Raw genomic sequence first — 27,887 nt, 5'->3', positions numbered from 1 at the left:
ATATCAGTGTTGAAAGTGCTTATTGGATTAGAGCAGCCTTTGAGATTCAGGTCATATTGGGCGAGAAGCTGGGTTAAGTTAAGGAGACCTGGTCAAAGAGCTTTCAGTACAGTAAAACAGATGCTCTGTGGGAAGCTGGAGATAACACCTGGCTGCCCACTTCTGAACCCTAAATAAATCCATTGGCCTTCATTAGTTGTTATTTTTTTGTTTACCCAAGCAAGACATAACAGCAAAGGCATGAAATAAAATGGAGAAAATACATTTAATTTAAAGGATATGCCGTTAAAGATTTAAACGGCACCGCAGTGCTGAACCTCACAGTGATCGGTCATTGAGTTTTATTTGTATTTCCAATATTTATGTTACTTTTATTAAATTTTTACAAACAGAAAAATTAATATAAGAGTCCAGGCTGTAATGTGAACTAAAGTAAAAGGGTGAGACTTATTTCCGAGTAAAAGGCTAAATTCTGTGATGTATCTTGAATTTTTTGTTGCTTTTCTACAAATGTTATAGTTTTAAATTTAAATTTAACTGTAGCTGCGGCTCTTTCTGGCCTACACCCCTCCTGTTAATTCAGTTGAAATTTGTAGTTGTTTTGATTTGTGAAATTCAGAGCGGCAAACCTAAGTAGCGGTTGCCTCTAACTCCATCTCCCAGGTGGCATTGCGTGCGGTCTGTTTCTAGGTGTCTAGCAACAGCTATAAGCCCAGACAGCCGGCGGCAACGGGAGCGGTGTTTCTTGGTGTGTCTTTCCGCGATTGTTCGTTGCCGGTTGTTCATAAGTAATAGTGGTTTAGCTGAAAAAACGGTGAAACAACAACCCTGACCCCTGCACAGAGATATGAGCGGCAGCGGGCGGCCCAGGACCAGCTCGTTTGCTGAGCCGCCAGGTGTTCCAGGAGCCGCTGCTGCGTCCGCCGGATCAGCCGCTGCCGTGGGGAGCAGCACAGGAAAGACCGGGGTCTCGCAGGCCTCCGGTAGCAGCTCATCAGGATGCTCCAACCTTAAGCTTGCCAGTAAGTTGTAATTATCTACCAACTCCTTATCAGAATGTGTTGAATCAATATATTATATTACAAGCTACAAACTAAAAATTACACACCGTCGTTATGTGTCACAGCGCAGAGGAAAGTCGTTATTTCTCCGCGAACTGGCTAGTAAGGTTACTAGCCTGCTAACGTTAGCCACTTGTTTTGTACATTATTAGTTCCCCGTCCGGCCGATGGCTCTTTTCACCCCGTCTGGTGTCAAGACTGTTTCACATGCCATCATTTTAACCGAGCAAAACTAAAGCACATTAAAGATTTTAAGTAACTAACTAATATGTGTTTAAAAGCTGCAGGCGGGTTGGATTTTTATTGTGGTCATTGTGGCTGCTGAGCTGTTAAATCAGGTCTGTTGTTCTTTGTGACCAAGCTAGACTGCAATACCCCAAGTTGGGTGCTCCATTGAAGGGTCTTTTGTAGGTGTAGCTGAGAGAGTGCCATTAGCTAACAGTCTGAATCGACTGGTGAAGGGTCAGGGCGGAAAAGTTGCATATTCACCAAGGTCACCTGCGGGGCAGTGTGGAAAAAAAAAAAAAGCTTAGCAGCAGGTGGCCGACGCCTGGAGGATGCAAGTGATCCACGTCCAACAGCAGAGCCCAAGGAGTGGGTTTCCTCTGTCTGAGGGGAAATAATAGTATGCCCTTTTATCACTGTAGTGGCGGGTGTAAGCAGAGATCTATGTGTGTGTGTGTTAATCCAAACCTTATCATCCGTTTGCAGCCACTGGCGCGTCTCTTGATATTAGAGCCCAAAAGGGAGGTCATCTCCAGTTCAAAGCCGTGTGACCCCTAGTTTCTCTGCAGCAGAACAACACAGACTGATGTCCTACCAAATGTTGCCTTTGGCAGTTTAAAGATACTCTTTTGAATTGATCAGGTGGTTTTTGTCATGTTTGAGCAACATGCAAGCTATACCTGGAGGCAGAATTTATCTCAGTAGGGTTTTCCTGAATATATCACCAGGACTGTGATTTTTTTTTTTTTTTTTTTTTTTTTTTTACAAGTTCTTTTTGTAAATTGGGTAAAAATACTCAAGCTTTAATACATTTTTGTTCATCAAATGGCCCAAAAACCCCCCCACCTAAACCTCTGTTATGCTTAATTGTATAGTCAGCCTCACTCCCAGCAGACCACGGTGAACCAGGAGCAACGTTGACACGTGAGGGAATGAAGTGATTTGGGGGATTAAAATTAAACGTGGACATGGAGCTTAGTCAATGCAAAGTTGAATTGCAGTGCTTCACAGATGACTGGCAAGCCTATAAAAAATAAAACAAATGAAATTAAATAAAAAGAGTAGAGAGTAAATTATAAAACCAAACAGAATAAAATACAATAACTTATTTTATTTATTTTAAACCATACATGCCTTTTCAAAAGGAGAAGGGAACAGAGGAAAGTAATGCCACATAAATATTTGAAAGGGATTTAACATTAATTACATTTTGAAAACTAGATACAGCAAAGCCAATTTAAAAAGTGGTAAGCTATGTTTATAAATCATACTTAATCACAAGCCAGGCTGAAGAGGACGGTTTTAGATTTTCTATTTCAGTGATTGTTCCTGTGATTTGAAGCATAAAAAGTAAAAAGCCGCTCCACCTGGTGTAATGGTGTATACTCTGAGAGCATATAAGACACATTAGGGCTTTTTCCTGGCTGAAAATGGACCTTTGGGGCAGTGGTGACTGCAAATCTAATCACAATTTCTTCCAGTATATGTAAGGCACAGAATCTGTGTTGCCTTAAAGTCTAAACATTTTCCCCTCTTTTTGTGGATTTTAGGATTGGGTACATTAAACACCACTAACAAATTTTTTTTAAAAAAAACAACAACTTTGAAATCATAATCCTGCTGATCTTTCTTTAGGTAGAAAGCCAACACTTTTTTTTGTTTTTCTGCAGGAAAATTCCTGGATTTGTACAGCAAAAGACCACAAAGTGCTTTAAGTGTAGAGCCTTAATGCATACCCTCCATCTTGTCCCGATAAGCACTCCGGCTGCTGTTTTTTCTAAGACTAGATAGCTGAGCATTTTTCAAGCCTGCTTTAAAAGCTTGGTCACTCGAAGAGATAAAGAAATGGTTTCACTTTCATGGCATTTTTAAGGTGATAAATGGCAGATCTGGAGATAGATCTCACATAAGAAAAGTTAAGATCTGAGTCAAAGACCACACCTAAATCTCTTAACGCGTTGGCTTGTTTTTCAGTGGGTCTGTCTGTAAAAAGACTGGAAGACATGTAATGTTGAGGCATTTCCTTGATGTTATAAAATACCCGTAATGGTCTAATTTCAGTCCTTTGCTCTGAATATGGTACTTGTAGTTGGTAACTCTTAAAGATGACATTTTTACTTCACTGTGTGTTAAACAATGAAGAAAAATGCATCTCCTTAGAGCTTGCATAGATTAAATAACAGGTTGCTTACCCACCTGGTTATCTGCCAAAATAGTTTTAATTGGTGTGGAGATGCTCTGAAAACCTTAGTTTTCTGCATTAAGGCCCTGTGTGAATGTACCTCCTGAGCTGACAAGCCCTGACATGTCTTTGAAGTGAAGGAGGAGGACTAAAGAGTGCTGTGTACAGTAATCCTCTATGATTACATTTTTGCTGAAATACGCTGTTATTAATACTTGTATAATCACTAAAATATTTCTCTCTTGGAAATTAGAGTACCAGCATCAGAATTGATGCTAATATTATGGGATGCTTGACAGTGAATTGATTTTTTTTTTTCTTGTGTATTGTAGAGGTTTTCTGTTCAAAAAGAGAGGAAACAGGTCCTGCTTCCATTAAGCAGAACATTTCTTCACATCATTATATAATTACCCTGTCGACTGCTGTCACTGATGCATCCAGGAAGTTGTTCTTTTTTCCTTTTTTTTTTTTTGTGTGGTCTGTGAGCAGCACCAGGATTTATCTCAGGTCTGCTTCATGCATAAAGTGTAATTCCTTTGCAGTGTTTGAAGTTTTATAATGCAAAATTACAGTTGAGGATCTAACTTCTACTTTCATGCTCATGGAAATTCGATGTTAATGCTGGATGAATGATATGAAGACTTGACCTGTCACTTTGGGCAATGCAATATATAAAATTCAGTGCATCATACCTGTACAGTGAATGTTGAACAAGTAGGACACAAGTCAGGGGCAAGAGACCGTTCGCCTTCCAAATAAATGTTGTGATGTTTGAAACGTGTTTATGTATCGGTAAAACTGAGAAAGAGTTATCTATTTTCATTTAGGTTACCGGTTCGAGCCCTGGCTTGGACAGTCTCGGTCGTTGTGTCCTTGGGCAAGACACTTCACCCGTTGCCTACTGGTGGTGGTCAGAGGGCCCGGTGGCGCCAGTGTCCGGCAGCCTCGCCTCTGTCAGTGCGCCCCAGGGTGGCTGTGGCTACAACGTAGCTTACCATCACCAGTGTGTGAATGTGTGTGTGAATGGGTGAATGACTGGATATGTAAAGCGCTTTGGGGTCCTTAGGGACCAGAAAAGCGCTATATAAATACAGGCCATTTACCATTTACCATTTATGCTTACTGCTTATTCTTAGCAAGCAAGTTGGGGAAAAATGCATTTAAATTAAATACTGGATGTTTGTCCTTCACACGAATGATGCCACACCTGTAACTGTGAAGCTTTTGTGTAGGTCAACAAAATCAGTATTTCAGGCTGTCTCTTAACAATAGCAGGTTTTTCCTGGCTTAGAATAGGCCTTGCTGTTGAATAAGTCTGTTAACTTATTCAACAGCATTCATGCGTGTTCCTACACTTTGAGACATTGTTAAATACTCATGTTGATAATAAATGAGTGCATAATTCCCAGTAACACAAAGTTAAAACTTTTTTTTTTAATCTGCTCTACACAAGTATTTATTTTGTTAGGATTGGGTCACTCTACCTGTGACCTGGACAAGCTTTAGAAAACGGACAGCTTAGTGTCAGACTGTCAATTTGATAAAGTAGGAAATGTGTGTTGAGTCACTATCTCTTCTGTGAAACACTGCAGAGGCGTTTCTGATACAGTCATGTGATCACCTCAGGCTTGAGGGTATCACAAGGTTGGTAACAGCAACATTGATTTTATGTAAAGTTGATGTAAATCAGCTTACAGTTTACTCACAGATGTAACCTCTGTGTACCGGGAAGTGGACATGTTTGTTTTTTGGGGGTTTTTTTTATGTACGTGTTAAACATAACATGAGCGCTATACTCTAAAACAATAGAAGCCTCTTTCTTCCACCAGCAGTTCTCCCCACAGAGCAGATGCCCTGGTTAGATTTTTTGGAAGATGCTGCTGCATTAAACTGCATATTAATAAGGTAAACTTAATTCTCTTGAACTACTTTGCTTTAAAGTGTGGAGTTCATCTAAGTGCAGTTTGTTTCTTGTGTGTAAAGATATTAACACAGAAACCTGCTGCTTAAGTGTGGCAATTCAGACTTCTTATTGCATAGTGTAACCCTCAGTTGACTAAATTATTTGGCTAATAAATTACCATGTACGCTTATTTATGGTGCCCATTTTATTCTGTACGGGACTTCAGTGTATTTACATTTAGTTTTCAAAGTTTAAAACGTGTGAAATTATCTTCTATTCAATTAAACTGTGTCCACACCGGAAGTGATTTGCTGCACTGTGATGAACAGAGATCACAGAATGTACATATTTGGCAACGCAAAAGTGGGCGGGACCTGAGATAAACTTTTCTCAACTTACAACAAACGACTGAAGGGGCTTCCAGTGAAAGTGTCAAATGTCATATTTGTCATAAGACCTAGTGGTAAATACAGTAGAGGCTTACTAGGCAAGATGGACCTTGTAATTTCCACAAGGGATCATCATCAGTTTTAAAGTGATGTACAGTGAGTGAATGGTTTTCTGTGTGCATATGAATCCTTGTTTACTCAAGTTCTGTTTCAACTCTGATGTAAAATTTGCAATAAGGAACAAGGGGCAAGTTTATTGATGGCATTTAAAAGCAGCTGGAGATGAATGGTTCAAGTTGGGTTTTCAGATGGACAGGAAAGAAAGGAGAGAACTGAATAGAAGCTTAACACTTGGTGGTTAATGCTGAAAATATGTTTAGATTCCAGCTTACTTTTCCACTGGCTGCAAATATTTGTAGGTTTCTAGCACAACTCTATTTCCGCAAGTAACATGAGGGGAAACTTGTTGCGATGCACCATTACCAACTACATTACTTAATCTATTTGTGTCATCAATACTAGAAAAGGAACACTTAAGGTGGGTACAGTGTACCCTTATTATTTTAACACCAGCCTTTTATCCTCTGTTGTGCTTCTGTTTCAGAGCAAGTCTAAACAAACACATGGTTTTTAGATGTGTCGTATTTAAAATATTTGCAGAGAAACATTCAAAATCAAGAGTTCTGCAGCAGTAAATCCTGTTCTAGGTCTGTTAGTCATATGGTCATATATAATGATTATGGGTGGGAAATTACAATAAAATCAGAGTGCTTATTGTCGGGACTTGCATACAAGTGTTCATTTTCCTTGCCACAACAATGAGCCACTTGTAGTTAAATACAATGTATAAATATACAACCAAATTCCAGTTAAGAAACATTTTGTGATTAGAAATATCCCAGTGGGAGATAAATGTTCAGCTGAGGTCATTATTAATTTGACTTGAAGGTTAGGAGTAGATGCAACATGCATTTCTTGATCTGGCTACAATGTATTAGCCTTTTAAAAAACGCGAGCTGAATTGGTGTTGGTGTGACAGAGTTTGAATAATGGCATGCATGTAGGGATTATTTCCTCCTGGAGGCGCGTGTTTCCCGTCTGTGAATGTCAGGTGAAAGACAGGAAGCCAAGCGGTGACACACAATGCAGCGCTGGTATGAAAACACTGAACCGTGAAGCGGTGATAAATCAGGAACTCTGACGAAGACAGAGAAAAGGCTTCATCTTTATCGTGATAGATTATCAGCCTCGAGCGAGTTACAAGCCCGTGGAAATTATTTTTCATGCTATAAAAAATAAACAGCAGCAAGAAAAGAGGGGGGAAAAGTAGCAGAATCAAAGACAGTTGCCCTACTTTTAACCTGGACAAGTAAGTGTGTTCATCAGTGTTCAGAGCTTGAACCCAGTCAGTGAGGTAGAGAACCCACTGACCCGGTCACACTGCAAGCCTCACGGTTTCAGCTGTAACAGATACCGCCATCGTGTCGTTTGGATAACCAGGACAGTTTGCTGCGTGGACACAGACGTGCAGGAACACTAGGGCATGCAGTTCTGTGTGAACGAGAACCATATCAATAAGTCCATTGTCTTGTTTGGTAAACAGAGCATTAAGTGTGTGGACATAGAGTGGTAGTGATACAGCACCATTATAGCTACATGACAGTGTTGCCCCATTATTTAAACTGCACAGACAATACAGGAAAATTAAATTTAAAGTTAAAGCAGGGTTGTCATATTAAGTTTAACCAATGGCCACACGGAGAAATGGGAATCAGATCAAGGTTCAGACATAGATTAAGCCTAATTGCAGACCATCAACACAGGTTTTCATTGAGTTTTTTGTTTAGTCTGGGCCTAGGCCTAATCCATGTCTGGGAAACCTGCTGATGCAGTTTATTCGAGGTTTTTCCAGGCTCAAATGAGTCTTTAGGGGTATTGCATAAAGGCATGATTGATCCACATATACTCAAAACTAAGACCCCTCAATTTGCCAAACAAAAATGACATTTTTAATCTTGAGTTTAGTAAACCCCACTGAAAACACAGTAATGGTGATTTTCATTTGGTGGAAACCCAAAACTACTTTGGTTTATGCTGGAAATTTCAGAACTATTTGACAGGAACAACGGATGATGCCCAAATTTTCATATATAGGACAGAGTGACTTTACTGCACGAGGCATATCTTCCTGAATTAGAGAGAATTAGTGCTTCTACCTATGATTCTACTTGGACTGTTAAGGAAACGTTTTGTGGGTGTATCCCCTTTTCTTTTATTACTTTTATCTGTTGTTTTTGTTGTTGATTGAAGTGTACATGCTAATTTATCAGGGCAAACATTTTGACACTTAGAAACCTTGTTGGTGAAAAATAGATGTGAAAGGAACTTGGGCCGATGTTGGAGATGCTTTACACTTTTCTCAACTCCAAGGCATGCCTTATCTGTTAGAGAACAACCCATGCATTTAATTTCTTTTTTGCAGTATTCTGATAGATATTTCTTTCTTTGTAAGAGACTGGAGCTCATCGGAAGAATGTCACCATCCTTCGGTCTGTGATTCAGTTTTTGCTTTCACACCTCGACCAGCTTTGACCTGAGAGAGAGTCACTGTTTCAGCCACATATGCTGGATTTCTGTTCTCAGGATCATTTTTACGTACAAAAATAGCCTCTTTTCCACTAGCACCTACTCAATGTGACTCGACTGAGTTTCGAATGTTTTCCATTATAATTGATTACTACCTCAATGTGGGTGGTGGTATTATAGCAAGGTCCCGTGACATTTTTATGCAAAACAAACACAAAAATGGAGGACACTTGTGTGTAGCCATTTTCATCATTTCCAGGTTTCCACAAATGGCTGGTTTAATTCCTGAAAGTTGCCCTCATGACTCATTGACTGACGTCACTCCCTGGCCAATCAGTGGCACGCAGTCTGTTGATGGCACATTTTCAGCTCGACTCGGCTCACTTGGAAATCCGTTCGAGTAGGTACTAAAAAAGTACCTGGTACCAGGTTGTACTACCACCCCAGTGGAAAAACCTAAAAACAGTCGAGTGAAGTAGGTGCTAGTGAAAAAAACGGGCTTTAGTGAGCAAACAACTAGCTGACAGGAAACAAAGTGATGGGAAAAACATGAAATCATGTGTGCAAACCAAAGTCACCACCTTAATGATTGAACCATTCGGGCAGGTTAGATGTCTGGGTAATTAAACCTGAATCTGAGGCTCATGTGTGAAAATGTTAATGGCAGAAAAGTATATTTCCTCCATTTCAGTTAAACAATAATTGAGTGAAATGCTACCTCTGCCCATTATACTGGAGGCTAATATATGGCTAATGATGCTACAAAAATAATCCTTTTATGTTAGGCTGCTATGACTTAAAACAATTTATCAGGACAAAGAAAGTGGCTGGCCTATTTTTGGGTCCATTCCCACTTTAATTAGTCACAGCGTCTTGAATATGAACTCTGCCTTTCGCTCCTTCTTCCTTGGAGGGTTTTGTAAAGTTGACAATCATTCACAGGCTGTCATTAACCTAAATAATCACCCGGCCAGTGGAGAGACAGCCTAGATGTAAAGGCTGTTGGCAGTCAGTTGAATGTGAGGAGTGCTGTTTAGTTTGTATCCTAAAGCTGTTTCATGTCTTTAAGTCTCATAGAAACGAGCCAGAGGGACGAAAGGACATTTAAAACCTCCTTAAAACCTCCGTTCTGTGGTCTGTAGCACAGTTAACCTCACCATAGCTACAATTTTTAACACGTCTCTTCCTGCTCGTTTCCTAGGAGACAGTGGGAAGGTGACAACAGTCGTGGCCACACCGGGTCAGGGACCGGACCGCCCACAGGAAGTCTCCTACACTGACATCAAGGTGAGAAAGCAAAAGAAAGCAAAACTGAAGCTCTATGAAATTACAACTTTCTTTTTCCAAGTCTTCTCCTCATTTTTGTTTTCTGTTGAGGATGGTTTTACTCAGTTGCTGCATATTACACACACAGTTGTGAACAGCACATGTAAAGCCCCCAGTCTATGTAGCAAGTAGAGACCAAACACACTTGTGCAGAACCAAATGCTTATACGTCTTCCTTGGTTTCTTTTTGATTTTTAAAAATCAAAACAACACAATTTCAGTTTTCTTAAAACTAAAATAAAATGTATTAAAATCAAACCACTTTTAAGGACTTTTCCCCCCTTTTCTCCAAGAGCAAAATGAATTTATAGTGTATATAGTTTGCAACAATGAGAAACTGAAGTTGAATCAAACAGTTGGCGAGTACAGTGCGCTTGTCCTCCATTTGTCATTGTTGGTGACGCCACCAAAAAATCCAGTCTGTGGGAGAGTTTCAGCTGATGGGTCATCATGATACAGCATCAAGCAGATTTTTCACTGAAGCTGAAATATTTTCAACCCACACAGACGCATTATTGCCACTTTTCTTATTGTCTAACAGAAATCTTTGGCAAACCAAATTGTGCATAAACTTTGTATGTAATCACAGCAAAAACTGCCCTCGTTTGGTATGACAAGGGTGTTAAAGACGTTAAATGGGATCTGTCATTCTTATTTCCAACTTTATATTTTTATTATTGGATTCTACTAGATTAGTTTTTGATGATAAGATTTTAAACACCACAGGTTTTAGTCCTTGAGGGCCAGTGTCCTGAAACTTTTAAATGTGTCCTTGCTGCAACACAATGGAATAAAATTAGAACGTCATTAGCAAGACTATAGAACTTGACTGCATGCTGAGTTGGCAACCCCTAACCTAACTCAAGTAAATTTAAATACATGTAAGTGTTTGGAAAAATGTACTCCTAAAAGTACTTTTATTGCGCCATGTTCATTCACTCATGAGCTACTGTAACATCACCATCATCACCACCTCAGCATGTAGTTTCAGGACACCGGCCCTCAAGGACTGGAGTTTGACACCCATGCTGTAGAGCTACCAGTGGAATAATCTGAATCCTGAGCTTTTGGCTCACAGGGATAACTCAAACATTATTTGAAACTTTAATCACTGCATGTGGAATTAATAAGGGTATTGATCAATGCTAGTATTTCCATAATTATTCTGCCAAGCCATAAAAATGCATGATTTTAAAGGCGCACATTCTAGCCTACTTTCTTTTGCTTGTGTCTTTGGAAAAAATGACATAACTGTGTCAACTGTAGTCTGAAACTACATAAAGAAGAGTGTTGGACTGAGCCAGACTGTTATCACTTTTAGCACTACTTAATGGCTCTGTAGGTGTGTGTAAATTCAGATTTATCACACTTTTATCATAAAGCCAATAAAATCGTCGTTTAGGCTTATCAGAAATACTTGTCTGATGCCTGCAGCAGTAGAACGTTATCATTATATTTGTATAATTTGGCAAGAGTCTTAAGCAGAAACAAAATCTGACTACAAACATCTCACTGTGCTTAATCACCATTTTAATACCTGTAATTTTAATACCAAAGGATGTAAATGGAAAATTGCCAAAGAATTTTGATTTATTCATGTACTGTTTCTCTGTGCTCATGTCTGACTATCCATCCATCTTTTGTGAAACAGCCATAATATTTAATCTATTAATACATTTTCCTGATCATTAATTTCCCCTCATTTTTATTTTCATGAACAAAGTTTTTCAATGTGTCCACATAGTCATCATTTCACAGAAGTCCCCCATGAGACCCTTAACACTTCACATGGGTAACTTCTGTTAGATAACTAATGGAATTTGGTTGGACACCAAAAATCACTAGGTTTAGGCATGAGAAACTACTCTGTTAGTTTTATAAGAATAGGCTGAGTTAGGATTAACAAAAAAAAGAAGATTGTTTGGATTTAAATACACAAGTTGCCATTTTATAATTAAAATTTTGTGGTTGTTAGAGTGACACATCTCCACTGAAGAGTCATCATATGCGCCATAAGCTTGAAAAACACTTTCAGAAAAAATCAGACACTATCAGTCAAAGATGGATAGAGCCAATTTATTACTGTTAAAAGAATGGAAACACCAGCAGCTGCAGCTTTCAGGAAATTAAATAAACGTCTCTGGTTGATCACCTGATGGGCTGTCATAGTTTCCTTCAGTCTGACTCTGCTGTTCTGTTAAAACCTTGCAGGTCATTGGCAATGGGTCGTTTGGTGTGGTGTACCAAGCTCGCCTCATCGACACACAGGAGATGGTGGCCATTAAAAAGGTTCTGCAGGATAAGAGGTTCAAGGTAGGCGTGTAATTTAGTTTCTGTAATAATCTTATCAATGGCACCCCCTCCCCCTACTTGTTAATAGTTTTCTTGATCACTTTGTTTACTTGGTTTCCCTCCTACACTCATGTGTCTGTTTGTCTTTACAGAATCGGGAACTACAGATCATGAGGAAGCTGGACCACTGCAACATTGTCCGATTACGTTATTTCTTCTACTCTAGTGGCGAGAAGGTAAAAAAACAAAACAAAAGGGTCATTGTACAGATTACTCTAAAGAGAGCTGAAAGAAGAGATGGTAAAGCAAAACTAAGCTATGGTTTATTAAAAAAATGGACATAAAATAACTAAACCTCTCTAAACTCCCAGTAGTTTCAATATATTAAAACTATAAATAAAAGGAAATGGTGCATGTTCATAATACATATACTGATGCTCAGATATAGCATTAAAAAATAACCCAACCCTAAAAAGGGGAAGCAATCAGTTTCTTTTACTGATAAATATAGAATCTGATTTAATGTTGCAGAAGTAACTTACTGGAACTTTTTTTTTTTTTTTTAGAGCTTTGTATCAGCGTGCAAGGTTATGCCAGGCCTGTCTGTCTGTTTGCTTAGCTGTCTTAAACCATAAATGCTTTAACCAGTTACCTTTGTGTCAATCCCTCCATCCTTTGCAGAAAGATGAAGTGTACCTCAACCTCGTGCTGGACTTTGTCCCCGAGACGGTCTACAGGGTTGCCAGGCATTTTAACAAGGCCAAGAGCATTATTCCTATCATATATGTGAAGGTAATTCTGCCCCTAATTTCCTTCCAAAACATTTCCATGTTGTCCAAGTCACAGTATTTTTCTATTGAAGTTTTTATTCTCCAAAAACTTCAAACATTGTAAAATCCAGAATTTCCTTCTTGTTTTCAAGAATTTCCTCAGAAGGTCTCCAGAACAAATACCAAGCTTTATGCTATTTATGCCTCTTAATAAATTATTTCTATGTTGTATGATTTTTGTATTTTGTGTTGACCTCCAACAGGTGTACATGTACCAGTTGTTTCGCAGTCTGGCTTATATCCATTCCCAAGGTGTGTGTCACAGAGACATCAAGCCCCAAAACCTGCTCGTCGACCCAGAAACTGCCGTCCTAAAGCTGTGTGACTTTGGCAGGTGAGCTAAACGGAAAAAAATTTCCACACAAATCAGAACTTAGTTTAACACTAGCAGCAGGATTACGTTTATCTGCCTTTTAAATATATATATTATTTTTCTGAAATCTAATATGGGAAGAATAACAGCATTTCATTAATATGTTAAGCATTTTTCTAATGCTTAACACTTAGTTCTGTTCTATGACTCAAGTTCAACATGCATAGGATATCTTGTCCTTATCTTGCCTTATCTTTACATCTGCAAGCAGTCTGAACAGGGTCATGAAGGTGGTTATCACCTCAATAATTCAACTCATCTAATCTAGCTATGAGCACATTCACGTGAAAGACTTGGAGTTTGCTGCATGTGATCAATTGGAAACGAGGACACGTCAAGGGGTATTAGAGCATTATATTTCACAAAGGAAAGCAAAAAGTAATGTTTTAAAAATACAAAGAAGTTAACCATAAAACAAGCAGAAAGTAACACAGCTGCTGTAAACGTGTGCTGAGAAAAGCCCTGTACAGTGTGTGAAGTATTAAACGGCGCTGTATGATTGCATGTGTCTTATATTAGTATAAGTACAGTACAAGTACACACGTCTCTCCCAATAGCCTCTCTCCTGCACTCGAGCTGTATTACTGATCTCCTCTTCAGTATCTGCAGATGATGATCAAGCATTTGATTGAAGATCAGACTTTAATTACAATGTTTAATTAGTTAAATTAAGATTTCGTTAAATGAAAGGACTCATATGATGTGTAATAAAGTAATAAAGTTAATCTTGCTCTATCCAGTTGTGTTAATCTGTCTGATAGAAATAAAAACTATAATTCAAAACAGCAAATGGGCTGATTGTAAATTTTATAAAAGTTTACCAGGTCATGAAGTACTCTTTTAAGGTTATATTGCTTTATGAATGCTTGTATATCATAAAAGTTGTTTTCAAATTTGCTTGCTGACAGAAGGGGAAGGTAAAGGAAAGAAGTTAGTCCTCAGAGTCTATATTTCTCTTTGATGCTCAGAGAAAGATAAAAACTTTAGATGCTCCCTAAAAACTTTAGACCCTCCTCCTATCTGCACACAGAGGCATCTTCCAGGAGTAGTGTCACTATTTTCCAGACAACTGAGTGCTCAGTGGGGAGTCGTTTGGTATATATTGATCTCCTATCTTTTTTTTTTTCTTTCCCTGCAGTCTTTGTTACCAATTAATGTGATTCTTGTGCTTCCTTCAGCGCAAAGCAGCTTGTCCGGGGTGAACCAAATGTGTCGTATATCTGCTCACGGTACTACCGGGCCCCGGAGCTGATTTTTGGCGCCACAGACTACACGGCAAACATCGACATCTGGTCAGCTGGCTGCGTACTGGCAGAGCTGCTGCTCGGACAGCCCATATTCCCCGGCGACAGTGGAGTGGATCAGCTAGTGGAGATTATCAAAGTGAGTTGTCTGTTTTTTTTTTGTTTGTTTTGTTTTGTTTTTGTTTTTTTGTTTAAGTCTTCCTGCACCGTTCATTTATACTATTAAAAGGTAGTCTTGCGAACACTCTGTTTGAAGTAAATGTCTTATACTCCTCTTCTGTTATCAGGTGTTAGGAACACCAACAAGGGAACAAATTCGAGAGATGAATCCAAACTACACAGAATTCAAGTTCCCTCAGATCAAAGCGCATCCTTGGACCAAGGTAAATAAACACCTGAGGACAAATATCAGCAGCACAGTTAGTTTTCTCCAGGTCTATGCTCTCTGGAAGCAGGTGCACTGTGAATAAGACTGATCTTTTGTCTGAAGTGAGGAATAAAAGTTAACATTTGTCATTTACTTGATGAAACTGTGATATGTTGGTAGATTTCTTGTTAATTATATTGATGGCACTGACTTAGACGTCAAGTAACAGTCCCCAAAAAATGAAATATTGTTGTTCATAATGTTAAAAAGAAAATGGCAAAACCAGCAGCTACAGCTTTTGTACTTTTTCAGACAAAATGAATCATTTCTACAAAAGTAAGTATTAGGAAATGATTTAAAAGTAGATGCAGAATTTGCTAACCTCAGTTCTTTTGAAAAACAGTTCCTCAACTGCAGGGTGTCTAAATTTCCTTTAGTCTGACCTGAGGAACCTGGGCAGTGACTCGGTTTATGAAGGGGAGTTGATGTGTAAGCCCATGAAAGGCTTTACGTTTAAAAGTTTACAGTCAGTTTTGTATCTTAATTGGTAGCTACTGTAGTGTAGCAGGGATAGGAGTCATTTGGTGTCATTAAGTGTATTTTTTTTAAATGAAGTCTTGTTCAGTTTGGGTGCCCAACGTCCTCTGTAAGCCTCGTTTATGGTTACTGCAATGGTACGCGTGACATCATGACAGCCCTGTGAATATTTACATTGGTGTTTGTGGCACTCTGGACTCGCTACAGTTTTCTCCAAAACAGTAGGTGTTGCAACCTTTTCACCAGCACTTGTGCAGAAGAAGTCAAAACAGGAAATGAAGCAGTCACAGAGGTTTTCTCCAGCATGTCTCATATTTTCCAGCTATTGCAGCTTCTCTCTCTGTGCATTGCTATATGTTGCTGTAGAGCTGTAACACGCTCGTAGACATGGCACCAGGTTAGAAAAACTGAGATACCAAAGCACGGGGCACCTACAGCTAGGACATCATTTTTGTTGATGTACCGACTGCTGCCTCCAGTGCAACCATAAAGTGCTGCCACTCAGAAGCAATCATTAGGCTTATCTTTATTGGTGGGTTTATTGACATTTTAAAGCCCTATAATTTATCTTTTCCCTTAAAAAATGACCTAAGGAGGAGGAGAGTGGAAAACCTCTGTTAGATTCACAAGTTTATTAGAATGAAAAAGAGAAATCCTGTGGTTGTGAGGATGAGGCCACATGGGCTTGAGGTGTTTTTAATGTTTGATTAACTGAGATATACAAAAACTATATACTCAGCATGAAGCCAAGAGAAGAATGCCTTGTAAATTTACTACAAAGCAGCTGGCTCTACTTCAAAAGCTGCCTGCTGTTGCCTTTGTAGATGCAGAACTCCTGCATAGAAATGCCTGTGTCTGTCATTTTGGGTTAACTTCCAGATGTTAAACAGTGGAAGAAACCCTGCATTGCATGACACTGGTTAAACATACTGGCATATGGAGCTTGCCAGTATGTTTAACCAATGTTTAACCAATGTCTTGCCAGTATCAAAACATGTTGCTTGATGTTGGAACTTTTGAAGAAAAGCTCTCGTATTTCCTCAGGTGTTTAAACCTCGCACCCCTCCAGAGGCCATTGCGCTTTGCTCTCGGCTGCTGGAGTACACGCCAGCCTCACGCCTCTCCCCGCTAGAGGCCTGTGCACATGCCTTCTTCGACGAACTGCGCCAGCCAAACACGCGGCTACCCAGTGGACGAGAACTGCCGATGCTCTTCAACTTCAGCACCACAGGTAGCAGAGTTAAAGTCTCGTTTCCTTCCCTTTTTTCTTTGCTAATTGATCAGCTAAGTTGTAACTGCTCTGCATGATGATTGTATGTCTGTAACCATGACTTTAAAGTCAGTTTGTTCTGTGACTGCTGAGGTGGTCCGGTTAATTCAGTATGCCTCTCTTTTGTTCTGTTGAATGACACTGCGCTCTCCTTATGACTCAGCGCTAAATAAAACCTCTCGTTTTATTCTCTGCAGAGCTGTCGATCCAGCCTCAGCTGAACTCAATCCTCATTCCTCCTCACGCTCGCTCTCACACAGCTGCTTCTGCACACGGTGGGAAACTCTTATTGTAATTTTACTGACACTGTCAATAGCAGGCTTTTCTGCCAGCTGAGAGGGAAAAAACTGAAATATGTTTTTATATTTTACCTTTTTGATTTTATTTTTTTTAATCCAGACACCGAAGAACCTAAAGTCTTAAAATTGTCTGTATATTTTTGAAAACCATCTTTATATTTCATGAAAACATTTTAATAAGCACACCTTATTTAAATGCCATCCTTGATGCCCCCATCAAGATCGTGTATTTGTATAAATCTGAACACCTGTTATTTTTAGTTCATACAAATCCTTAAAATGCCTTGTAGGGAATTAAACTCATTCACCTGAAAAGCTGATGATGGCCATTTGGTAAAAGTGAGACAGGCTGCACAAAAATGCCTTAAATCAGTTCTTCAAAAGTCTTTCAAAAAATATTATGTTGTTTGTACCTCTCAGCAGTAAAAATCTTATACGGTTTTGTTGTCACCCTGCCGGGTGGGTGGGCAGTCAGCATGGACACCAAAGTTTGTAAATCCGATAACTCCAGAAGGAAGTCGCCTAGGACTCTCAAATTGAAAGTTAAGCTACTGTTTTGTGCAGATTTAAAATAGATGCAAAGTTGATTTTAAGGCCTTATAAAGTTTTTGAAGATCTTAAGAGTCACCTTGTGTATTTAAAAAAAAAAAAAAAAAAAAAAACACACACAACACACACACACACACACACACACACACACACACAAAAACCCAAAAACATAGATCTGACATAAATAGTTTGAAATAGAAAGTTTGGGGGAGCGGGTGTTTCTATTTTGTTTTTTCTCTCCTGACACAAGATGGCAGCACTACGCATGAAAGATGGCAGATTTCAGATTGATTATTTTATATCACTCTGTCTGATATTTACTGCTCTGTAAAGCTGTAAAGCTTCAATTCAAAGCTCACTGTACCTTTTGTCTCTTCTTCCTCTCCCCTTCAGATGGTACTGGTTCAGATTCATCTCAACACAGTTCAGTACCAGGATCTCTCAACAGCATCTGAAGCAGCTTCTCACCCGTCTGCCTGCAAAGCATCACCCCGTTTTCTCAGACACACACACACACTCTGTGTCCACAGCTGTCCACCGTGCTGCTTTGCTATCTTCCTCCATGGTCTGTTTCTGTACAGTAAATCCACTGAGCAAACCCTTCGTTGTTTAGCTGTCAGGGTCGAAACTACGGCAGGAGATTGTTACACACACACACCGAATCGTCCCGCTGCTGCTCGGGTGGTTTGAGAAGGTTCAATAGTTGGGGCTGGTCCTCTGTATTATAAGCTTTTGTTAATCATTTTTTTCCTTTTTGTTTTCTTTATGTTTTATTTATTTGGCTAGGTAAAATCATTATATACTTGGTTTTTTTCCCTCACTTTTAAGATTATTTTTTTTATTCAGTGTTTTTAAATGAGTGCACGCTGGCTGAACAAGACTAGAACTGAGCCCCTCATCACAGGTCATCACAGTAAGACTTTTATTTAACTCAGGATCGGAGAACAGTTGCAGGGACAGTGACATTATTTTAGTCCAGTCCTATACTTAAGTTACAAATCAAACCTTCAGCTGTTGTTGTTTTAGCTGCAGATGGAAGAAAAAAACTGACCAGTGACCGATAAATGTCAGAGTTTGCCTCATGTTGGAAACGAGCATCCTCACCAGGTGTGTCTGGTAAAGGAACTAAACGCTTCTCTGACTAAACTATATATACCCAACAAGGAAGGAGTCTTAATTTTTTTTTTTTGTGGCTCGAGACCCTTTCTCAGTTTTTAACCATGTTTTTACTTTTAAAATTAGGTCCCACATTGTTGGCCAGAGAGGCATATTTGTAGGAAAGAGCACTTAAGTGCAACTCGAAAAGAAGGCATCACTTTTCAGGTAATTGTTTTAGACCTATTAGGGTTGGGAAAAAGAAATGGCCTCCTCAGAAATGTTTCTAGATGGCTGGACAGAAGCGTGGCTGCTCGTTCTCCTTCCTCACAGGTAATTTAGCTGCGTTCGCCTGATCATGAAATGTCAGAAAAGGTTCAGACAGTACTTTTAGTCTTAGATCAGTGTTGTGAAAGAAGATTGCAAAAGTTCCCCATAATGTGCAAGTGGAGTCGGATACTTTATGTTAAAAAACTGTCTTTTCTTTAAGCAAGCAGAAAAGGAGAACTTTCAACCTTCCCCAAAGAAATGTTTAAATTTCAGCCTTCTCTGGAAATGGCTCCGTGTTCTGCTAAAATTGGCTGTTAGTAGCTTTATGTTTTTAACTAAACCAAAAATGTAGTTATTTCTTTACTATATTTCCATATCTGCTTTCTTTTTAAGATTAAATTCTGTGATATGAAGTCGGTGATATGAACATATAAATTGGTGTTACAGTCTGAAATTATTCAGACTTTTAATGGCTTAAAAACAAGAAGCAGAGAATTATCTGATTGGTCCCTCATCCAGTTTTTGTAGTTGTTGTGTGGATATGAAAGCCTCGAAACTTCAGTTAAAACTTACCAGAGAAATTGATTTAGATGCAAATCATGTCCAGATATCAGAAAGCTGGTTTTTTTGTTATTTGTTTTTTTTTTTAATCCTCCTTGGTTTGGAAATGTGGCGCTTGAGTATTTGTCTCACTGCTGATTAAAGGCAGCAGAGAAACAAATGAGAGCTCCGGCGAGGAGTTCGCGTTTATTTATTAGGTTGTCTTTGGATGAGAGTTGGAGTTACTCTAGTGCGAGGATAAATGGAGCTGGGCTATCAGCTCATCAGTGCTGACGTAAGAAGAAGCATATCTGTAGGCAAGCAGGGAAATCCCTTTAAGCTGAGTGTGCGTTTGTGCGTGTGTGTGTGTGTGTGTGTGTGCGTGCGTGCATGTGTGTGTGTGTTGTACTCCTGTGTTCTTGAGGACCAACTCTGATTTAACCCCTGTGATGGTGAGGATGTTCTACCTGTCCTCACGGTATTGTTTTTTTTTTTTCTTTAAATAGTTGGAGCCCAGAGAATGTATCTCTGTGTGTGTGTGTGTGTGTGTGTGTGTGTGTGTGTGTGTGTGTTAGTAGAAGTGTGTGTGTGTGTCTGAGAATACTCCCACCTACAGTCTGAACAGCCAGTGTTTTAGGAATAGAGCAGCCAACAATACTGATTTTTAGTACGCAGTACAGACCACTTGAAAGTTTGTAGTATAGTATATTTGATACTATTGTACCATTGCCTCCACCTGCTCTTTTCCTCCACCCCACCTTTTTTTTTGGTTTTTGGTTTTTTAATTGCTCCACACGTTCACATTAATTTTACACGAGGAGAGTCACTCTTCCCCGCCAGCCGCTTCGTTTGTTTGTGGCGGGTTAAAGCCGGCTGCATCCCCCTTTCTCTGCTGTAAAGAGTCCAACCAGCACGTTTGATCGACTCTGCGGGTCGACGGCGTTCACACGCAGAGCTGTCAGTCTTTTCTGAGGCAATGAAAAGCTGTGACCAAGCCTGAAGAGAGGACTCAAACGTGGCTGGTTTCAGAAGCCATTTTACTTCCTCACTCTCCTCCTCCTCCTCTTATCGCACGTGTAAATATCACTGATTTTTATTTGTTCCTCTTTTTACTTTTATTACAGAGTTGTTTATATCTTATTTCCCCTCATTAAGCTGTCTTAGTTCCTACATTTTTGTAAATAATTTTTTTCACTATCCAAAATGTAAATACTGCAAAAGTGAAAAGGAAAAAAAAAAAACAGCCACTCCTCATGTTTGTTGACGATCTTTCTCTCTCCTTCTCTTTCTTATGTACCAGTGAAACTGTTTAGTAGCTCGTCCTGTTTCTCCTTTAGTCCTCTGTCGACTGTCTGACTGCTGAATGAGCCTCTTATAAGGGTTCTGTTCCATAATGCTCTCTCTCAGCTCACCGAGTGTGAATATAATCAGCTAATCTGACGCCTGTAAAGGACTGAGACATTTAAAAGCAGCATCCTGGGCTTGAGTCTATCCCGAGAAGCCAGCCAGTGACGTCAATAAATGTGAAATGTCCAGAACATTAAACCATTAAAGTGAGACTTCAGGGGTTTATTTTTGATTTAAGTGTGATTAGATCTAAAAGAGCTGTTTATGTACAGGATGTTCCATTTACTCCCACCTGCACTAATTCAATCCTCCAACAGGTCCTTTTCCTGCAGCTTGTCCCGGAAAAAAAACATGGGCTGTAAATTTAATTGGAAAAACATAAAAAAGCCAAAGAAAATCTCTCTGCAGGTTGTGTAGGTCATATTTACAGTAGTCATTACCTTTTGTGACTGTAGATGGCGAACACCAGTGAGCCTAATCCTTACAGCACAGATAAAGTAATGCACTCCTTTTCATTATTAGGCTAAGTAACTGCTCCTGTTACCGCTTCACAGGGGTAGAGTACAGAGTACAAGGAGCCCATAACAATTCAGTGAAGATCAGTGCGCAGTGTAGTTATTTTGTTCCTCACACTCAAACGCACCACTCTCACTCATTTCAGTCATAGAGTTTGGTTTGTTAAGCACAGACTGTATATAAAAGATGGACGTAGCCCCTGATTCTGAAAAGAGAAGCCAAGGTTCTGGTTGCTTAGATGACCCATCAGTGTATTTATCACCTTTTTCATACGTCAGTCATTGGTATCCTTCGTTTCAGTCGCTTCAGTCACTCGTCTTGAAGTTTAGTTTATGTTTTAGGACACGCCCACTTGTCTGTTGTTACTGTAAGTCTCTGAACATGGATGGAGAATAAATCAGGGCGTGCTTATTAGTTAACAAGTTGCGATCTTGCTTTTCCTTAATTTCACAGTCGGGTCTGCCCCCTCACTATGATGTCTCGTTACAGAAAGCTAAGATGGCGACAGTGAAAATATCTGCTCAGGGGCTTTATAACATGCCCTCACTAACCAGTGGGTGACGTGACAGGAGTTGTGTCCATCTTTTATTTACAGTCTGTTGTGTAAAGTTGAAAGCGTTAACTCTTAGCTTCTCCAGCTGCAGTTGAGAACTTTTGTCAGAGTTCATAAAGCTCTTTAGTATTTTTTGTTTGTTTATTTTTACGTGTGTGGTTGTACTTCCTGTATTTCTTGCCTTGTAGGTAGTGCAGGTTTAAAAAGCACCTGAGATTTACATGTCCTACTGAGTTATATGATGGTGCTTTGTTAGGTGCCTCTGTGTCTCCCCCATTATACGAAATGTGTCCTTCAGTGTTGGCGCTCTGAGACTTAACCACAGCTCCAGTTGTCATCGTCATAAGGAGCTTGGAGGAGTGTTGGTGACTTTCCAGGATTAACAGCTTTTCACTTTTGACTTCCACTTGCTTCAATCTAGGCGTTTATAAACTGCTTGGTTATGGTTTGTGCTTTTTACCCAGAGCATCACAACACAGATGCCAGCAGGTTTGACAATGCAGTCTTAACTGACGCCTCGGGATCAGAACGAGCTTCTCATTAATTCTCATTTTGGAACAGAACTCTTTTTGCTTGTTGTGACAGTTTGCAAAATGTGATTACTGTGCAGTATCGAGAGGAAAAGTGTCGAGCGATCTCACAGGTGTTTAGTTGGGTTAGAGTCCAGCTAGTACTCAACATGTGGGCATTTTTGTGTTTATGCGCTGTGTGGCATTCAGAATCGCTGCTAACGATCACAACGGGGTGGAAATGGGCGCCTGTGTTACGACAGAGCTACCTGTCAGGTGTGCGTGGATGTACATTACTGACAGTTTCATGAAGTCTGAATCTCAGAAATTGTTCTTAAATTCTCTGAAAACTCAGATGTTAATATTACCTCCTTTTTTTTTTCTTTTTCTTTTTTTTTTTTTTAAAGAAAAACTGATCACATCTGTTCATTTTTTATTTAATCTGTTTACTTTGGTGTCACTCTGGCCCGTAGACCACTGAGCCAGAGTGATGGAGGGAGAAGGAGAGAGAAATAAACAAGTCTGTCTCTGTTCTGTGTGCGTACGATATGGACTCATTTACTGTAATAAAGTGATGAAACTGTGTCACAGCGTGGGTTGTCTTGTTTGTGACTTGGATAGAAAGTTTAATTTTTTTTTATCCACAGCTCGAGCGCTTTGTGGGCCAAACCCGCAGAAACAAGCTTGTCCTCAGACTGAGATGTTTCACTTCTGCTTACTTTGGCAGAGCATCACTTAATACATCACTTTAAATCACATCCCTGATTAAAGGGTAAACAATTATATTGGACTCTGTCTGCGAGTAAATTTCAGTGTATTGGTATCTTTTTTTTTTTTTTTTTTTTTTTTTTTTTTTTAAGTTCCTTGCTTAAAGACCTACTGTGGCCTGTAGGGCAGGACCCCAGAGGGCCACACACACACAGCTGGGGACCCCACCCAAGAGGGAAAATGAAAGGAACACTTTGTAGTCACAGTTTAGCATCAAGTCTATTAAGATTCAGGAATATTGATCTTGTCAGTTAAGTAGCAGAGGGGGTTTTAATCACTTTAAGCTTTGCTGTGAATTAAATTAACTGGTCCACTAGAGGTTCAACAATCAGACAACCCCCAAAAGGAATGGTTTTACACGTGGAATCCACTGACATTTTTCCTCATCTTCTCTGGGGGGTTGTTTTCACCAGTTTTGCATGGTCTACTGTCACTATTGGGTGCTGTACCCTACAGAGGTTGCGCAGGTAGTCCAATTTCTGGATTCACAGAAGTATGTGCCATTGCCAGGTTTGCTATGTCACCCAGCACAGCACATGGAGGAGAGTCCAGGAGACGGACAGTTACTCGACAGCGTGTTAGGTCCTTATCAGTGTGACCAGTATCTGGTTTTACAAGTAGAGACAGAATGAACACTGCCAGACCCCATTTTCCCTTTGATAATTTTCATTTGTATCACATGATGTTGCATCAAATCTGCATTGTTGGGTTTAAAATCCCCTGTGGTGATGTACGCAGGCAAAACTACAAGAATTCTGTGTTTAGGGCCATAATTTGTTGGACAGTGGCGTACCTATTGAAGTGGTCAAGAAGTGAAGACTTTGCGGAAGCTACAGAATTTTCATGAATTTACTTGGTCATCGGTGCAGGTGTGCACTTTTGGAACACAACACCTGTTCTGGAGTCTTCAGAACGGTTAGTGATTTATTTTTTATGAAGTTATTTTTTTAACCGTGCCTAATTCAATCCGTAAGTGAAAAATTGTTTCCTTGTTGCTTCTTGTATGTAAGAGTTTGTTATTTCACAGGACTCTAGAATTCAGCTGAGAGATTAAACTTCACTGAAGCAGGTGCCTGAACTTTGTTGTTCTTTCCTTTGGGTTTGTTTGAATTTGTATTTATTACTTTTCTTTGCAGCAATCCATCACCCAAAACAAACTATGAGGGTATTTTTCCTTCTTTGTGCCGGCATTGCTTTGTGCATCACAACAGGTGAGACTCATCACAACAAAGAAAACCAATGAACAGAAAAAAAATCAGCGACATTTATGATGCACGTCTTTGTCAACAACAAAGTAGTTTCTGAAAATACTTAACTTCAGTCTAAATCCTCTTTCACAGCAAATCCAGCGCCTGACATGAAGCAAGGTAAAAGTCCTTGTGATGCATCTTTAACATTAAGTAGGTCAAAGTTTAGTTACTGCCAGTAACTGCCAGTAAGTTACTGCCACAGAGGCTACATAGATGTAACTTTTCCTCCAGAAAAGTATTTTGCATGTTTTGTGGCTTTGTTCATGCAATAAAAATTAACTGGAAGAAAATGGTACAAATGTGTAAGTAACTGTGTTCCCTGCAGGTCAGTGACACTTCTACTGTCCCGCTGGACATGCAAAGCTGACAATGTACATTAAAACCTACATTTGATCCATTCTTGTTATGTTCTGTACTAGAGTCACCACAGGAGCTGATCCCTGCTCAGCAAAACATGACTCGTGGTAAGGGAGAATATTTCTTACCTTGTCTGTCCTTCAATCACGGGTCCTCTGCCGGAGGCCTGGGAACTTCAGGGTACTGTGCAGTATCCATGCTGTTCCTAAGATTTTTCTCTTCTAGACAGAAATCTCAGAGTTTGGGGGTCACTGCACCAAATGCTCTGATTACTACGAGGACCAAATCTTCTGCACCAGCTCTCTCAGGTATTTCTCAAGCTTCTCATGTTCCTTCTTCCTAATGTTGCTATCACTACATCTATCACTATGGCCTTCTTGCTCTGCTTATCCACCACTACAATGTCCATTTAATTAGCCATAACCAGTTTGTCCCACAGGATCTTACTTTGCTTATTCTCAACCACCTTAGGGGGTGTATCTCTCTTTGGCCTTGGGACATTTAGGCCATACTCAGCACAGATGTTCCTGTATATTGTTATGTAGTAGGATTCCAACTTTTCCCTATTCTCATCCCCTGTGCACTTATGCCATAGCCTTGTACCAGTAGCCTCAACACCTGACGTGAATCTTGCTAGTCCAGGCAACTTCAGTTATATATTTCCCACTGATGTACCAAGATAGGCTTTGGGGGGCCTAACCTACAGCAAGCTGGACTGAAAGGTTTGGTAGCACGGGAACAAGCTCTGAGCACAAGCTCGAGCTGTGTAAAGATGCTAGCAAGATTAGGGTCTTCCAGATACAGGCGGACAAACTCTGATAGCTAACCAACTGGGCATGGTAGTGGTGAACAACCAGAGGAAGATATGTCTGTGAAGGTTCTCAGTCATCCAGGTCATCGTAGTCTAAGGAGCTTGGAAAGAAAAGCGTCTGGACTTCTTTAAGTGAAACGTCTTCAAGCAACTTAAAGAAGTCCAGACGCTTTTCTTTCCAAGCTCCTTAGACAACCTGAGGAAGATGGCTGTAGTGATAGATGTAGCTATACAAAGTGCTAGCAATATCAAGAAGAAGGCGCACGAGAACCTTGAGAAAGTAGCTGTAGAAGATGTGAAGGGTGAAGGCAACAGTGGTCACCGTGGTAATCCAAGCCCTCGGTCAGTGACCCCCAAACTGAGCGAGTGACTCTAGCAGATCACAGGAATGTCATCCAAGATCTCTGTAATAGGAACAGCAAAAATACTGCACAGGACCCTCAAGCTCCTAGGCCTCTGTAGAGGACGTGAGCGTGAAGGATAAAGAATCGCCTGCATGGCGATTGTGTACATTTTTTTTTTTTAAATTATATATAAAAAAGAAATTATAACAAAGTATAGAGAAACTCTCTGAATGAAGTCTATTTTCTATGGAATACCAGCACTTTTCCCATTTTCGAACTTCTTCATCTCTGGTCAATTCAGGATGTAGTTCATTAATTATTTTTTAACCAGAGATGAAGAGAGGGCAGCCGCTGCAAAAAGCAGGAAGGACGGCTGTATGGAAAGAGGGATTCACTGAGCCTCCATACCAATATGAAGGGAACTGTCCCCCTGAGTTTCATGAGCACTGGGGGCGATGCTTCGGCTTCTTTAGAATCCCCGTGGCTTGGATAGATGCTGAGGTAACCGTGTTACATCACAAGACCTTTAGAAATTACTCAGAAATCCATTATTTTTCATAGTAAAAAAAGTAACTTAAGCGTGCAGTTACCATTGAAGTCTGAGGCACTGTGTTTGCACTGAATGATGTGTCTGCTTTTACAGACACATTGTTGGTTGTTTGGTGCCAGCCTCGCCTCCATCCATGAACAGGATGAGTATGATTTCTTAATAAATCTCATAAATGAAATTGGATACTATGAGCCGGCCTGGATTGGCGCCTATGATGCTGTCAGGGTAATGTAAAATGCAATTAATTGTTATTATAGCAGAACATTTATGCTAAAGAATGTCTCCCTGCTTGTTGTAAATACGTGCCCTGACTGTTGTTATGATTTTATAAATCTTTATAAATACAACTGAATTCTTCTTACATTGCTTGCCGCTGCTTGTCTTTTTTGTCTTTTACAGTTTGGAGATGATGGAGTGATGGTTCAGTAACTGATATAAACATGGCCCCTGACTTGCTAAAGGACTGGAATAAATGGAGACGTTGGCTCTCAATAGGTTCAAATGGTAACGTGACTAAATCAAGTGACTGCAAAAATGCATGAATGTATTTTGAAATATAAAGCAGAATGGTCACTCCTTGTTTTCTTATCAGATTACCCCACACTGAAACATCATCATTGTGAAGAGAGGCTTCCTTTCAGCTGTGCATTTAGACCAGGGCTGTGTTAAGCACTTACCTGCAATCAGTCACATGAAACCAAACTCTAAAATTCCTTTCCTTTTTTGCAAAATAAAAGTGGTTTCTCTTAAATCATAGCACAGGGTTATAAGTTTTATTTTATTTATTTATTTATTTATTTATTTCTCTTCATGCATTGCCCCGGGGTACATCAGCATAATATGTATATGAATGTCATGGTACAAAGCACAGTTAATACAGTCTCATATATGAATCGGGTCTGCTTTTTATTATCATAAAATGTCGACTGTTTGATGAGGTCTTCTCTCATGGTACCCCTGGTATAGATCAGTGTCATCAGCATACAGCAGGGTCTTTACATCAGGATAAACAGATATGATATGATATGATATATACACTTTGCCTTGTAGCTTCCCTCATGGTTAATGTACTCCTAGTCCCAGTGCCAAGCCTGGTTAAATGGTGAAGGCTGCATCAGGAAGGGCAAACATCCCAAATCAAACATCCAAAATCACAGTATTTCTCTACCAGACCAGATGGAGCCCTGATTAACAACAACTGCCTCCTGTGCTATTGGCTAATAGTGTGCCAGTGGAAACGGTGATATTGTTGATACTTAAATGTAGGGACTGACTGGTTAAGAGAGAGAGCAGGATGATATGACTAAGAGAAGGAAGGTAGATGTGTGAAAAAAGACCAAGTGGAAGGGAAACAAGGCTGGGAGCATTAGAAGTAGATTTAAGGTGTTCTATCATGCTGTAGATAGGAGCCAAAATGGGGTAGAGTTAATCTTGAAGGAAGAGCATGTTAGTAATGTTCTGGAGGTACAGAGAGTGTCAGACAGGAGTTTAAAACTAAAAAATTGAAGGGCTGATGTTGAATCACGTCAGTGTATATGCCCCAC

The 27,887-nt window shown here is 39.8% G+C and overlaps 2 protein-coding genes across 2 annotated transcripts; both read left to right on the top strand.

Moving 5' to 3' along the window:
• Positions 1 to 661: 661 nt before the first annotated feature.
• Positions 662 to 22,848, top strand: LOC116331925 (glycogen synthase kinase-3 beta-like). The gene is made up of 11 exons (XM_031754762.2): positions 662 to 1,022; positions 9,548 to 9,633; positions 11,884 to 11,985; positions 12,117 to 12,200; positions 12,646 to 12,756; positions 12,998 to 13,128; positions 14,346 to 14,550; positions 14,699 to 14,794; positions 16,360 to 16,546; positions 16,783 to 16,860; positions 17,827 to 22,848. Exons 1-11 carry the CDS (start codon positions 848 to 850, stop codon positions 17,886 to 17,888), a joined length of 1,317 nt encoding a protein of 438 aa, XP_031610622.1. The 5' UTR covers positions 662 to 847; the 3' UTR covers positions 17,889 to 22,848.
• A 1,467-nt stretch (positions 22,849 to 24,315) lies between these two features.
• LOC120435493 (ladderlectin-like) lies at positions 24,316 to 27,036 on the top strand. Its single transcript, XM_039605190.1, has 5 exons — positions 24,316 to 24,398; positions 24,701 to 24,745; positions 26,125 to 26,294; positions 26,437 to 26,568; positions 26,743 to 27,036. Exons 1-5 carry the CDS (start codon positions 24,389 to 24,391, stop codon positions 26,770 to 26,772), a joined length of 387 nt encoding a protein of 128 aa, XP_039461124.1. The 5' UTR covers positions 24,316 to 24,388; the 3' UTR covers positions 26,773 to 27,036.
• The last annotated feature ends 851 nt before the right edge of the window (positions 27,037 to 27,887 follow it).

The sequence above is a fragment of the Oreochromis aureus genome, linkage group 22 (assembly GCF_013358895.1).
Source record: "Oreochromis aureus strain Israel breed Guangdong linkage group 22, ZZ_aureus, whole genome shotgun sequence".
In the NCBI taxonomy this organism is placed as follows: domain Eukaryota; kingdom Metazoa; phylum Chordata; class Actinopteri; order Cichliformes; family Cichlidae; genus Oreochromis; species Oreochromis aureus.
This window is presented reverse-complemented; position numbering and strand designations above follow the sequence as displayed.

Excerpts from the sequence above, each read along its gene's own strand:
- LOC116331925 (XM_031754762.2), top strand. The coding sequence starts at position 848 with ATGAGCGGCAGCGGGCGGCCCAGGACCAGCTCGTTTGCTGAGCCGCCA. Across the intron at positions 12,201-12,645 it reads TCTACTCTAGTGGCGAGAAG|AAAGATGAAGTGTACCTCAA; the intron begins GTAAAAAAACAA and ends CATCCTTTGCAG. Across the intron at positions 12,757-12,997 it reads TTCCTATCATATATGTGAAG|GTGTACATGTACCAGTTGTT; the intron begins GTAATTCTGCCC and ends GACCTCCAACAG.
- LOC120435493 (XM_039605190.1), top strand. Across the intron at positions 24,746-26,124 it reads TCAGCAAAACATGACTCGTG|AGATGAAGAGAGGGCAGCCG; the intron begins GTAAGGGAGAAT and ends TTTTTTAACCAG. Across the intron at positions 26,569-26,742 it reads GCGCCTATGATGCTGTCAGG|TTTGGAGATGATGGAGTGAT; the intron begins GTAATGTAAAAT and ends TGTCTTTTACAG.